The sequence below is a fragment of the Rhincodon typus genome, chromosome 7 (genome assembly GCF_021869965.1).
Source record: "Rhincodon typus isolate 14 chromosome 7, sRhiTyp1.1, whole genome shotgun sequence".
In the NCBI taxonomy this organism is placed as follows: Eukaryota; Metazoa; Chordata; class Chondrichthyes; order Orectolobiformes; family Rhincodontidae; genus Rhincodon; species Rhincodon typus.
The window spans coordinates 49,925,715-49,939,071 of NC_063338.1; the positions used below are offsets into that span (position 1 = coordinate 49,925,715).

The window sequence follows — 13,357 nt, forward strand, 5'->3', positions numbered from 1 at the left end:
ACTTGAATTGAAAGAAGCAACTTGAATTGAAAGAAGCAACTTGAATTTTTCAGAAATTCTGCAAAGAAGTCTACAACTGTAGTTGTGCAATTCAGCTATTCTAACAGAAGCCAATCATTAGAATCTAACACTTGAATTTAGACAAATAAATGAATGATGAAAAACATCTATCTAATACAAACCTTTTAATGAGAGTTATTAAAATTCTCATCAGCACTGGATTTGCACATTTTGAAAAAGCAGAATGTTAGATTAATTCCCAATTGTATCAATTTCACAAGATTTTAAAACAATTAAAACATACCCATTTTCTTCCTCAGCTCTGATCATTTCTGCAGAAAAAGTAAAAATAGCATCAGATTATTTACTTTTCAAAACAATTGAATAAATTGTCCAAGTATGCAAGATTGTTTTAGCTATTAATTCACATAATAAATTATTGTACAATATTTGACACCAAAAACTGCTCAAGAATTTAATTCACTGTGAACTGCACTGTTTCTTTTAAAAAAAAAGAGATGTTTTTACCACAAATCACAGATACCTGTAACTGCTAAGTAGCAGACATAGAAATATACAAAACAGAAGCAGGAGCAGGCTATTCAACTCTTCAAGCATGCTCCACCATCATTATGATCATAGCTGATCATCCAACTCAACAGCCCACTGTTACACCAGATCCTTAGACTGTAACCCGTGGTTCTGGACTTCCAGCCATTGGAAACAGTCTACGCTGCCTCAGGTGTTCCCGTGATAAATTTAATTGACTTCAACTAACACTTTAAAAAATTAAAATGCACTCATTTGATCAAATTAAAAATTAGGCTTATAAACCCTTATTTGGGATTATGCCCTTAGATCCTAAACTCTTTTTACAAGAGGAAATAAGCTTTTCACATCTACTCTGTCAAGTCCTCTCAGAACCTCGTGTACTTCAATAAGGTAAGCTCTCATTCTTCTATATCCCAATCAGCACCGGCTCAATCTACTCAACCCGTTCATAATACAGTCCCTTGGCACCTGGTATCAGCCAACCTTCTCTGGACTGCCTCCAATGCAAGTATATTATAGAGGTTGGTTAGCTCACTTGGCAGGAAGGCTGGTTTGCAATGCAGAGATAAATGCAAGAGCATGGGTTCAATTTCAGCACAAGCTGAAGGACTCTCCTTCTCAATCTCAGTTGTAAAGGGCCAATCACATGGGGCCAAGATAAGAAATTATATAATTTCAAGGATGAGTGTTGAGTTCCTGAACAAAGAAGAAATCTTTTAATCAGGCAAGAGTTCTCAGTATTTTACTTCAGCCACTAATTTTCAATAGTATTAGGCCAATCATATCAGTTAACCTGCAAATGAAATTTTATGGTCATTTGTCTTTTCCATCAAAAGCACAATATCACTGAAGTTAGTTTTATTTTTAAAAATTTATTTATTTTTAAAATGTGATGTGGTTTCCCATAGAAACTATTAATGATTTTACCTTCCAGTTCCTCCAATTCTTTGGGTTTTGTCCATCGAGACTCTTTTGTTTGAGAATTATAATAATAGGGTTTCCCAGTGTCAGATTTATATTCTTTCCAAGGGCATTTTGATAATAATTGCTTAAAATATAAAAACATTCTTATATTAATATATCAATTCATATAATGGTTAGTCACTTAATATCATAAAAGACATTCTGCTCACTTGACCCAAAGACACGAGTTCAAATCTCACCACACGGGCTGGGTGAGTTTAAGTTAAATTAATAAAAATAAAATAAAAAGCTACTGTCAGTAATGATGGCTATGAAACTACTAGATTGTCATAAAAACACACCAGTTTAACTATTATGCCTTAGGGAAGGAAACCTGCCACCCTTACTCAGCAGATTTCATAAGTAATCTCACGTGAAAGGCAATATGATTGACTCTTAACTGCAAGCCATTCTGTTGTAAGAAAAAAAAGTCTACCTTCACACTCTCAAGAACAATTAGGATGGTAATAAATGCTGACCTTGCCCGCAATGCCCACGTCATGAACCAATTAATAATGTGAAATCATTCTATAAATTGAAACATTATTTGTATTTAAGAACTTGAAAGCAAAATAATACGTTTAGAAGAATCTGCAGAAAAATTACGTGGAATTATGAAGAATAAACCCTTTTAAAGTCCTTGTCAACCCTTTCAAATAACGTCAATGTCCAATTTTCCTGTGTTTAGATATATCCAAATCATTTCCTCAAACCTCTGCGTGTGATTTCAGTTCATCGGGCTTCTCCCACGTCGACTGTTTTGTCTCAGAATTGTAGAAGTATGTTCTTCCATCTGGAGATTTGTGTTCAGTCCAAACAGATTTCTGAGAAAACAGTTATGACATTAGATTAAAATGACAATCATAGAAAGAAAACAAAATCCACCAATAGGATACATCATTAGAAAAATTCATTGTTCTATGGCAATTGGAAACTTACACTTGGGAGAAACTGTAAATAAGTTCCAACAGTTTGCAAATTAGACAGCTATCTACATCAACCATGAAACAGAAAATGCTGGAAGTAGGGAGTCTCTTTGCAGAGAAAAAGAGATTTACATTTCAGTTTACTGACCTTTTATTGGTATTTTCAAGGTCAACGACTTGAAATACAAAGTGTTTCTCACTTCACAGAACATGCCTGACCTGCATAACATTTCTCATGCGTTGTCACCATTTAAAATTTCAACATCCAATGTTTTGTTTTCATATTTACCTACAATACTCACTTTACACTACAATAACAGCACCCATCCTCTCAAAACCATTTTCAAGATGGAGCAAGAGTGCAAATGCAAACTCCTTCACATCACTCATTTTGCAATTCTGTAGCTTGACCAAGAGGTCTACTGATGGAGCAAGAAAGACAGCTTTGCAGCCACCCCAAACAGCAACATATTTAATACTCAAAGATACGCAAGACAATAAAAACTACCAGCAGTCTATCTCTACAGTACTAGCCTTGGCGACATAGTATTATTCACATCTGAGCTTGGGCATAGGTTTAGGCCTTTTGCTGTCAAGGCTTGAGCACATAATCTGAGACTTCAGTAGTCGTACAGTACCAGAACACATGTGGATGAAAAAGATGTCATATCATTCAAAGATGTGGAAGAATTGTCCTGATATCCTGTCAATATTTAACCCTTATTCAACATTAACACAGATTAACTGCTATTTGTTGTGAAGTTTACGCTACATTTGCCTAAAACAGCAAGTATACCTCAAAAGTAACATATTGGCTGGATAGGGCTTTGGGCTATATTGAGTACAAGTACATCTTTGTAGTTTTTTTTCCAACATCCAATTTCTAAACCAAGTTGTAATTCAACTAATTTATTTTAAAATTCAGTTAAATAGATAAAAGCTTGTATTTATTTTCATTTCTCAAGAAATCATAATTAATTTTTTAAATGGAATTTGGAAACCTCAAGTTACTGATAATTCAAATATGTCACAGCTGGATACCTTTTTGGTCTGCTCTTCTCCAGAAGATTCATTAGTAGTAGAAATTTGCTGAACGCTAGAAACTGTAGGATTTGTAACCTGAAAAACATCAGTTCCTTAGGCTTTCCAATAAAATCAAAAGATCCTTTCGAAAATATTCTTTATTGCATAGATTCGTGAATCTAGAAACTAAAATTCAATCTCTCTTTTTTCACAAAAAGGTAAAACTTAAATGATGAGGAAAGAAGAATTAGATTGAATTTGGTACTACACCAATTATCACAAGTTTCACACACAGCCACAATATTTCATAGACTGTGTTTCAATTTTATGTTGAATCACATATTTGAATAGGACAGAGAAAATGAAGTAACTAATCTGGGAATATTAAAGCATAAAATCATCAGTAACTAACAGAAAACAAAATCAAAGATTATATCACAACATCCAATAAATGCAGTTTTGGAAGCATTTTGATGAACAAGGCAATAGTGAATGTAACAAAACAAGAAATATTAATGGGGAACTCAAAAAGAGATGCCAAATTATCATTTAAAAAATAATAAGTTACTGATGAAGCTTAAAAGAACAAGTATTGCTTGCAGTATGCTCGCAGACACATGAATTTAAACGAATACAAAACAGAAATTGCCAGAAAAGCTCAGCACGTCTAGCAGTATCTGTGGAGGGAAATCAGGGTTAACATTTTGGGTTGAGTGACCGTACCTCAGAACTGAGTTCTGAGGAAGGTCACTCGATCCAAAATGTTAACCCTGATTTCTCTCCATAGATGCTGCCAGACCTACTGAACTTTTCCAGCAATTTCTGACTTACAGCATCCTCAGTTCTTTTGCTTTTAAATTTATAAGAATATCCTGCCCCATAATGCACAGTATACGTACGCAGCTGTGTTCTGCAAAACTTAGTGTATCACTAAGATCAAAAGATCCAATAGCTGTTTTGTCTTGGGGTCAATTAAAAGCGAATTACTTTGATGCAGGTCTTTCAGTCAGCTAGAGATTTAAAATAAGCAAATGACTGAAATTTATATGCCCGGTGTGTCTCAAAATGTATAATAGACATGATTTATTATATATGCTTTATACTGTTTCCAAAACAGTACTTCCAAAATTAACTGAAAAACAACTGAATGCACATTTCCAAATTATGGAAAAGTAACTTCTTTTCCCAAAGCACATTCCAAGTTGAACAGTAAAACTCTTCACGTTACAATAATTACACTAATCAAACCGCAGGTGTCTTGGTAAAGTGAAAGGTGACATAAGAAAAAATAATTTGTATTGATAGAGAGTAACTTTTTTAATGAACTAAATAATGGTTAGGAAAAGCAGAAGGAATTTAAAAAGGTTACAGGAAAACACAGCAGCCATGCAGAGCCACTCACCTGAACTATAGTGGCTGGAGAAGCTGGAAAAAAAACGTGGTGAGAAATCAGAATAAACATTGGCTTGTTTAAGATCAATTTTACACTATGTTGTGTAAGGAAGCAACACATCTAAACAAAGCATTTTTAGATCAAATATTTTGATAATATTGTCTCAATTCTCTTCCATTTAGTATCTTGTGCACTGAAGGATATCACAGCAGTATTTTTTTTCCAATGCTGTTATAAACTGTTCTCAACTAGAATATAATTCAAGTTCCTTAACAAAAAAGGGAACAGTACTTTGTTTTATTTTTAAGTTCTTAAAATTTTCAATGAAGATCGTGAGGATTTGCATCTTTAAAAGCAAAAATGCTCTGACAAATGGTTTATTATAAATGTCTTTTACAAAATCTATTTTATCTAGGAAAATAGGGAACATTTATCCTGAGAATATCATTACTGTACAGCAAATCTTTTATTAACCGACACCCATGGGTCCAGGAGCGTGCCAGTTGATCAAGAGGTCCACATAGTAAATGTAAAACCACACTCTAAGTAATACACGTCACTGTTATACCTTATTTCAAGCACAGATCACTTAAATAATAATGCAACTTTGCCTTAAATAAAACTTACCAGCAGAAAGCCTTTCAGTGCACACTCTCAACTGACTACTCGGACATCAAAGATCACGATAATACAGTAAACTTCTGGTATTTCAGGTATACAACGTTTGCCACTTTATCAAGAGTGCTGGTTAAAACAAAGTTTGCTGTACTTCTATTTAAATCTGTGTAAATGTTAATATGACAACATGGAGCTACCTAACATTATGGAAATGAAATGCCATCTTTTAACAATTTTTTTTGTTCGTTATAAAAAAAAAATATAGCAAAGAAAATATTAAAATAAGTACACTTGCCTGATGTTACTTCTGTCACTGTGGTGCTAACTCCTGGCTGTTGAAGGAAAAAAAGGAATTATGAGCATAAGAAATAGGAGCAAAAGTAGGCCATCCAGTCCTTTGAGCCTGCTCCACCAGTCAAAAGGTCACAGCTGATCTACTATAACTCCAGCTATCTGTACTATCCTCTTATCCTTAAGAATCCAAAAATCTATCAATCTTGGTCTTGAAGATATCCGCTGACCGAGCCTATACAGCCCTCTGGAAGCAGAGAATTCAAAAGATTCACAACGCTTGGAGAGAAGAAATTCCACTCATCTCAGTCCAAGATTGCTGTTCCCTTATTCTGGGGCTCACTCCTAGTTCTAGACTTGTCAGTCAATGGGAAACATCCTCCCAGCATCTATCCTATCAAATCAGTGAAGAATTGCATGTGCTTTAATCAGATCAATCCTCCTCTTAAATTCTGGGGAGTATGCACCTAGTTTATTCAATCTCTTCTGATCAGACAATCCCCTTACCCATGAAATAGGTCTAGTGAACTTTCAGAGGCCTCTTGTGGAGTGGTGGTAGCGTCCCTACCTCAGAACTAGGTGGGTTCAAGTCCCACCTACTCCAGAGGTGTGTAATAACATCTCTGAACAAGCTGATTAGAAAATCTCAAGTGAACTCTCATCACATTCTTCTCCCAAGGCAAGCATATCCCTTCTCAAGGAAGGAAACCAAAACTGCACACGGTAACATCAGTTGCGGTGTCATCAAGGATCTATTACAATTGCAGTCAGAATTTTTTTTCCACTGTCGTACGCCAGATCTTATGTTAACATCTGTTAACATCCATTACATGTCATCTGCTTTGTTAAATACTTGCTGTACCTGCACAATAATTCACGTGCCAGGAGAATCAGATCCCACTTCGTATTATTATTTCCCAGCTCTCACCGTTAAAAATAGAAACTTTTTCTTTTTTTTTTCATTCCAGTGTGGAGAAATTCATGGTCCCACGTTATTGTCTTGCTCACTCATTTAACCAATCTATTTCCCTTTGCAGCTCTTTGTGTCCTTACAGCTTATTTTGCCATTAGCTTTACATCAAAGTTGGATACATTGCATTTGGTCAGTTTATTTAAGTTGCTGATATGGCTTTTAAATGTTTGAGGCCCAAGCATGATCTTTTGCAGTACCCAACTAGTTATACTTTCTTTTTCCTCTAAATTTCAATTACACATTTGTTGTAACTATATGACAACTTTACAATTCCAAAGAAAACGTGCATTATAGAATACTCCATTAAACACAATGCCAAAAGGAAACAGGTACGAGAGAGGAAATGTATAATGGAACAGAAATACCCAAAGTTAAATGCAAAATACAAAAAAAAGAGAATGAATGCATTGAGCTACAAGGAAGGGAAGCAAGAAAAAAAGTGACCAACACCAGAGGAAGAATTTGATTTGTTTTTATGAAGTGCACTGCTGGAAGCTGTACTCTAGTTTTCGTACATACTGAATAAATCAGGTATTACAAAATAGAAAGATCTTGCTTTTTGGAAATAGAGGCATGGGAGGAGGAAGAAGAAGAATGGTGGGGGGAATATCCTGTGTTGGAATGGGAGGGGAAAAACTTTCAGCTGGGAAGAGGAGAGAGGCAATATGCTAAACAAAGTGAAGAGGAGAGTCCCCTGATGCAGGTATAGCAATATATTTGCACAGGATGCTTGCTCACAGTAGCAGGCCACATCAAACAAAACAGACCATTGTCAAACAGAAGCTTAGGATTTCTAGAGATTACAGTTGAAAAATAAAACAAATGATGTCAAATAAATATTTTAAGGGAGGACTGTACAAAACTATATACACATATTGGCTAGGTACCATCAAGACTTTGCTTGTTTTTGCTGGTGAAATAAAGGAAACAATAGGTCATCTAAAGAGCTGTTGGTAATATCTTCCACAAATCATCAGTTACTTATCAAGAACTAGCAAGAATATTTTGTAGAGTTTTGCTTCCTAAGCTGTAATGGAAACTTTTTTAAAAAAACAATGCTCAATTCATACAATTTATTTATTCTAATTATTAGTTCTCAAAACAAAATTATGCCACATGTAAAATAAGAGAAAAGATGCAGTTTATGCTGCATATGGTACACAAACCATGCAAAAGGAGGCTCACTTATTGGAAGTGAACACAAATTTCTGTATAGTCATTATCAGAATTCGCTATTTCTAGAGGACTCAACTGCAGAGCTTGAAATAATAGGTGTATGAGTACTGAAATGGTATTAGCGGGAAGCTTTTGCTCAGAGCATTTGCACAATGCCAAAAGCATCCCTACTGCCAACAATGGTTCCAAATCTTTTCGAGCTCACTTAAAACGTACCCTGAAGATGTACTGTTTCTGCAAAAGAACATTTGCAAAGAGTCAGATGAATCTATGGCCATACTATAGTTGGTGACAATTCCATAGAATACTTTAACGAGTAGCTTTAGAGTTTTTCAAAAGATAAACAACTAAGAAAGCGACAGTAATTCAACGGAGACTAGTAATAACCATTCTCATTTTGTTAGATATTTACAAAGGATATCAACAAACACTGCAAAAATAAAAAAGCAAAATACTACAGTGCTGGAAATCTGAAATAAACGAAAGATCATCAACCTGAAACATTAAGTCTTGCTTTTCTCTGCACAGATGCTGAGCATTTCCAGCATTCTCTGTTTTTATTACCACAAAAATAAAGATGTTTTACCGGAGGTGCACTTGCTTGTATGGGAGCAGTTGGCATACGAGACATCATCATTCCCGTCATCATGGGAGGCATCATTCCAGGCATCTTCAAAATATAAAATAGGTAGAAGAAATGAAAGCTTTATATTTATGCCTTGATCCAAAAGAATGACTGAATTTGTAGACCAACGATAACATACCATAGGGTGATTCATTATGCTATAAGAAAAGTTACCTGTCCCATTGGTGGTCCAGCCATTGGAGGAATCATTGGTGGCATCATACCTGGTGGCAAAGGTGGCATATTTGGTGGTCTCTGGCCAATGGGTGGCATGCCCATAGGTGGAAACGGTGGAGGCATACCAGGCGGTCCCATCTTAAGAAAATGGCATTGATATATTTCATCAATAATATTACAAAAGGCAAAAAAAGACCTGCAGCTAACACCACCTTGCATCATTACTTACAAATGGTGGTGGAATCATGGGAGGGGCATTTCCAAAAGATGCTGGTTGTCCTGGTCCATTTGATGTATCTGATGTTGACTAATATAAAACAGAACAAGACCAATTATGCACATTTATATCAAATATAAAATCAACATAGCATGAGTTTTAAGCCATAAGTTACATATTATGTCAGCAATTAAAATAAAAATCACTGCATTATGTCCAGTAAAATCAGTTTGGATCCATAGGTACATTGCCATCACATTAACAATAATGAGCATTTTAACTTGCAATCAGTCTGCAGTTAGCTTACTGTGCAACATGTCCACTGTATTCCAAAATGGTAGTCTAATGACTGGCTCAATGAGGACTGCAGTCAACCTGTGTTTTGGGTATAAAACAGAATCACAAAAGACACTTTCAAAGCATCCAATTGCTGAAACAATGTAAAGCAATCCAAATATGATGTTTTGCAAAGTCTGTGTTCAATATGATTCAACATTAACTCTGTTTATCTTGCCACAAATGCTACCTGATCTGAGTATTTCAAGCATTTTCTGTTTCTATTTCAGATTTCCAGCATTTTATGTTTCTATTTCAGATTTCCAGCACTCTCAGTATTTTGCTTTTGATGTAATACTAAAGTCCTATTACCGAGTCTGCAACTTAGGCTATTAAAGAATAACAAGTACACAAGTGAAGCCGAGGAGCCCGGCAATCATACACAGATAATGAGCCAACTGTTTCAAACTCTTGATTCAAAACTTGTTGTTTGTATGAGCATCAAATTCAGATGTGGTGCAATGTTTCATCGAACATCTGTTTAAATGTCAGGAGACTTAAATGAGTCCTCTGAAAAATCAAACCACTGAAGATCTTGTCCATCATGTGATCACAGGATAGTCCACCAACAACAGTACAACGAAGTGGAAAACACCAAAATTCAGAAAATCTTAAACCTTGCAATCGCTCATCATGTACACTGCATCGCCTCCTTTGTTAATTGTATATTAACAATGTTTAATGTTTGCAGTTGGTGGGCATTCACTTAATTCCCCTATAAACAGACAAAATAAAACTTTGGTTGTTCGATTAGGAGGTATATGCAACTCTGTAAATAAATTATGAAGCGTACAAGGTTGACTCCAGTTCTTCCCATCACCAACCAGCTTTCTGGAATGAAGCACCCTTTAGGATAGTCTTTTAAGTCCCAAAGATTTTGGTCACCCCTCCTAATCTTTTCTTCTTTGGGGTGTTTTTATTTCATGTTATGCCTGTATGATGTACCTTGGCATATTTTTCTGTATTCTAGGCATTAATAAACCATACACATTTGTTTTGCAAAGTACTATATTCTGATTTGTATAAAACAATAAACGCTTTAAATGAAAATGCATAAACACAACAGGACTTTTAATCTGGTATCAATGATTTATGTTGACCAACTATGAATGGTCAAATTAAATAGCATACTCAGAAAACTTTAATAATGTTTTCTGATTTATTGCAAAACACTGTAAACTACAACTGACAATTAGAAGGTGGAGATTGAATATATCTGTTATATTTAAAAATCCTTCTATCAGTAAACAAATACCCATCAGACTAAAGATTAGAACTTTCCAAACTTGTGCAACATTGTAATTTATGTCAGTACGTTAGATTAGAATAACTGCCTTGCTTTGTGATGCATCAGCACTAAAATGAAGGTATGAAAAACTGCGACTAATTTCCATTTAACTCTCACTAACAATCAAAACATTATTCTAAAATTGTTTCAGAGATAGTAGGAACTTCAGATGCTGAAGAATCTGAGATAACAAGGTGTAGAGCTTGGATGAACACAGCAGGTCAAGCAGCATCAGAGGAGCAGGAAAGCTGACGTTTTGGGCCTAGACCCTTCTTCTGAACACAGTTCAATTAATCAAAATAAGTCTTTTCCATTACTCTGCTGCTAGGCAAGTGCTTCAAATGTTGGGATTACAAAACCCTGAGAAATTGTCCTGTCAAGACTCGTGTGCTTGGAAGCCTACCAACTTGCTTTGGTAACAATTGCAAAGTATGCATAACCCTCAACCCCAGTTCATCTGTCTCATCCACTCAGCAGAGACTCCAAAATTAACGTTCCGGATTTACTAAAACTACATTAAATTGGGTCCAGTGAAAAAGACCCATATACTGGGAATTGGCAGAGTCCACCAATATATTAGGATCTTGAGATCTGAAATGCAAATCCAAATACATAGGGGGAGAAAACTGAAGATTCCTAATTTTGTAGGGACTTCACTTAAAAGTTATCAAGAAATGAAAAGACATGGAACCCACCAGACCTAAGTAAATTCTCCAAAACCTCAGGAAAGGTTGGGGCATCATTAAGAGAAAATTTAACAGAAGTGAACAAAATAATTATATAGGTAAGAATAAGTGAAGATATCCTGAAAGAAAACATCCAAGAAAATCAAACATTGCATGTATTAAACGCTGATTAAAGCCAAATCATAAAGGAAGTACTGGACCCAAGCTGACCAAAGGTTAAATACTGACAGTGAGCTGAACCAGTGTTAAAAATGATAGTTGAAGATAGTGAAAGTTAAAAAGCATTGCAGTGATTATCAAAATGAAGACAAGGACTACAAACTCCAAATATTCAGGAGAAAGCATGGGTAACATGTTTTCCTCACACAAATAAATGGGGAGAAGTCATAAAATATTTATACAACTGATATTCAACTCTGGACAGGCTCAAAAAAGCAAACAACATGACTGAATTTCCAAAGTGTTATAAAATTATTTGTACTTATCTAAAGGTTTCCAAACCACACAAGTTGGGAGAGACAGCAAAAAGGCCTGTCAGGAGAAACCAACAACAGAAGAACCAAGCCAGGTCAGTGGTCAAACAGCTGGTAAAACGACGAAAATGTTATGCATTGTTACCTATTGCAAGGTAACTGTGGATCCAAGAAAAACAACTCAGAATATTTTCTGAAAGTTGATAAACCAGGGACTGTGGAGAAGCAGCAATTTAAGAATCCAAATACTGTAATTACAAGCGCTAATACAGAATGGGGCTTCATAAGGAGGCTGGAATGCAAGGAAAGTAAGTTATCGGTCAGTCTTTCATTATAAAGGAAGCCCCAGTACGAGAAATCAACTTAGTGAGTCACTTCTGAACTGCCTCCACTGTCGGTATATACCCCCTCAAGAGGGATCTTATGGCAGAGATGTAGTGTCCTTATCTCTAAGCCGGGAGGCCCAGGTTCAAGTCTCACCTGGTCCCCAAGTGTGTAACAACATCCCTAAACAGGTTGTTTAGAAAATATCTATGCCTAAAGCAGGAAATCAAAACTATTGCTGCTCTCCAAGTTTGGACTCACCGTAGACCAGCATTGTTGTATTAAGACTTCCCTGCTTTCACACATAACTCCCTTGCAAGAAACATTAACATTCCATTTGCCTTTCTAATTACTTATAGGACTAGCCTAACATTTTGTGATTGATGGACGAGAGGACCCATGTCCTTATTTTGGGCATATAACTACTGGAGATCAGGATAAGTGATTTTGTTAAAACATTTAAGATTCTAAAGGGACTCTATACTGAAGTGTAGATTTTGAAAAGATGCTTTCCCCTCTTGAGTAATATATAGCTGGAGGTCGGGATTTCTAAGTAAGTGCATTCCCATTTAAGACAGAGATGGGGAGTATTTTTTATCCTGTACCAGAGGATTATGAATCCTTGGAATTCTCCATCCCAAACAGCAGAGGCATTTGGCTATTTTAGGCCACGTTAGACAGGTTTTACACAAAGACGACAAAATTTGAAACTCTCCTCAAAGATTTTTGGCTGTTATAACAATTAGAGCTAAGTACAGGATATGGATTTCTATTTAATAAGGCTATAATGGGATATGCATCAAGTAGGAAAATAAGCTGAAATGCAGACTCGATGAAATACTGGAACAAGTCTGAGACTAATTGTGCTACCGTCTGCTCTTCAAGACATCCCAAAGTGCTTTATAGCCGATTAATAACTTAAGAAATGTAATCACCGTTTTAATGTCAAAAAATATGGCAGCCATTTTGCCCATAGCAAGGTCAAATTAACAGCCAAATTACAACAATCAGATTTGTCGTGATGTTGCTGAAGAACTGAATATTGGCCATGACATTGCTGTTCTTCAAACATTTCCACTGAAGTGTTTACATTCATCTGAGGTGTCGAATAATGAATGCAGAGAATCAGAAGATTTTTGGGGCTTTGACAGTTACTATGAAGAAGTCATCGAGTATGAAGCTCGAGTGCATAAATGCACTGTCTCTTTCAAGGTGACACAGAACAGGAAGGCCATTTAGCGGACCATCCATCCAGAATAGATCTAAAACTTTCTCATTGCAACGTACAGTTCATTCTTAAATAATAATATTGTTTT

General features: G+C 35.7%; 1 protein-coding gene across 2 annotated transcripts in view; it reads right to left on the reverse strand.

The window, feature by feature from the left end:
* prpf40a (PRP40 pre-mRNA processing factor 40 homolog A) overlaps positions 1-9,337 on the reverse strand; it is a 45,872-nt gene extending 36,535 nt beyond the window's left edge. The window contains exons 1-10 of one of the 2 annotated variants that reach the window (XM_048598575.1): positions 9,242-9,337; positions 8,947-9,024; positions 8,715-8,855; positions 8,502-8,585; positions 5,771-5,807; positions 4,867-4,889; positions 3,483-3,560; positions 2,229-2,339; positions 1,480-1,600; positions 305-332 (exon numbers count right to left, since the gene is read on the reverse strand). In XM_048598575.1, coding sequence (XP_048454532.1) covers positions 305-332; positions 1,480-1,600; positions 2,229-2,339; positions 3,483-3,560; positions 4,867-4,889; positions 5,771-5,807; positions 8,502-8,585; positions 8,715-8,855; positions 8,947-8,964 — 641 coding nt within the window. In that variant the 5' untranslated portion in view covers positions 8,965-9,024; positions 9,242-9,337. The remainder of the gene's footprint in view (positions 1-304; positions 333-1,479; positions 1,601-2,228; positions 2,340-3,482; positions 3,561-4,866; positions 4,890-5,770; positions 5,808-8,501; positions 8,586-8,714; positions 8,856-8,946; positions 9,025-9,241) is intronic. The other variant, XM_048598576.1, reaches the window with a different exon arrangement.
* Between the last annotated feature and the right edge of the window lie 4,020 nt (positions 9,338-13,357).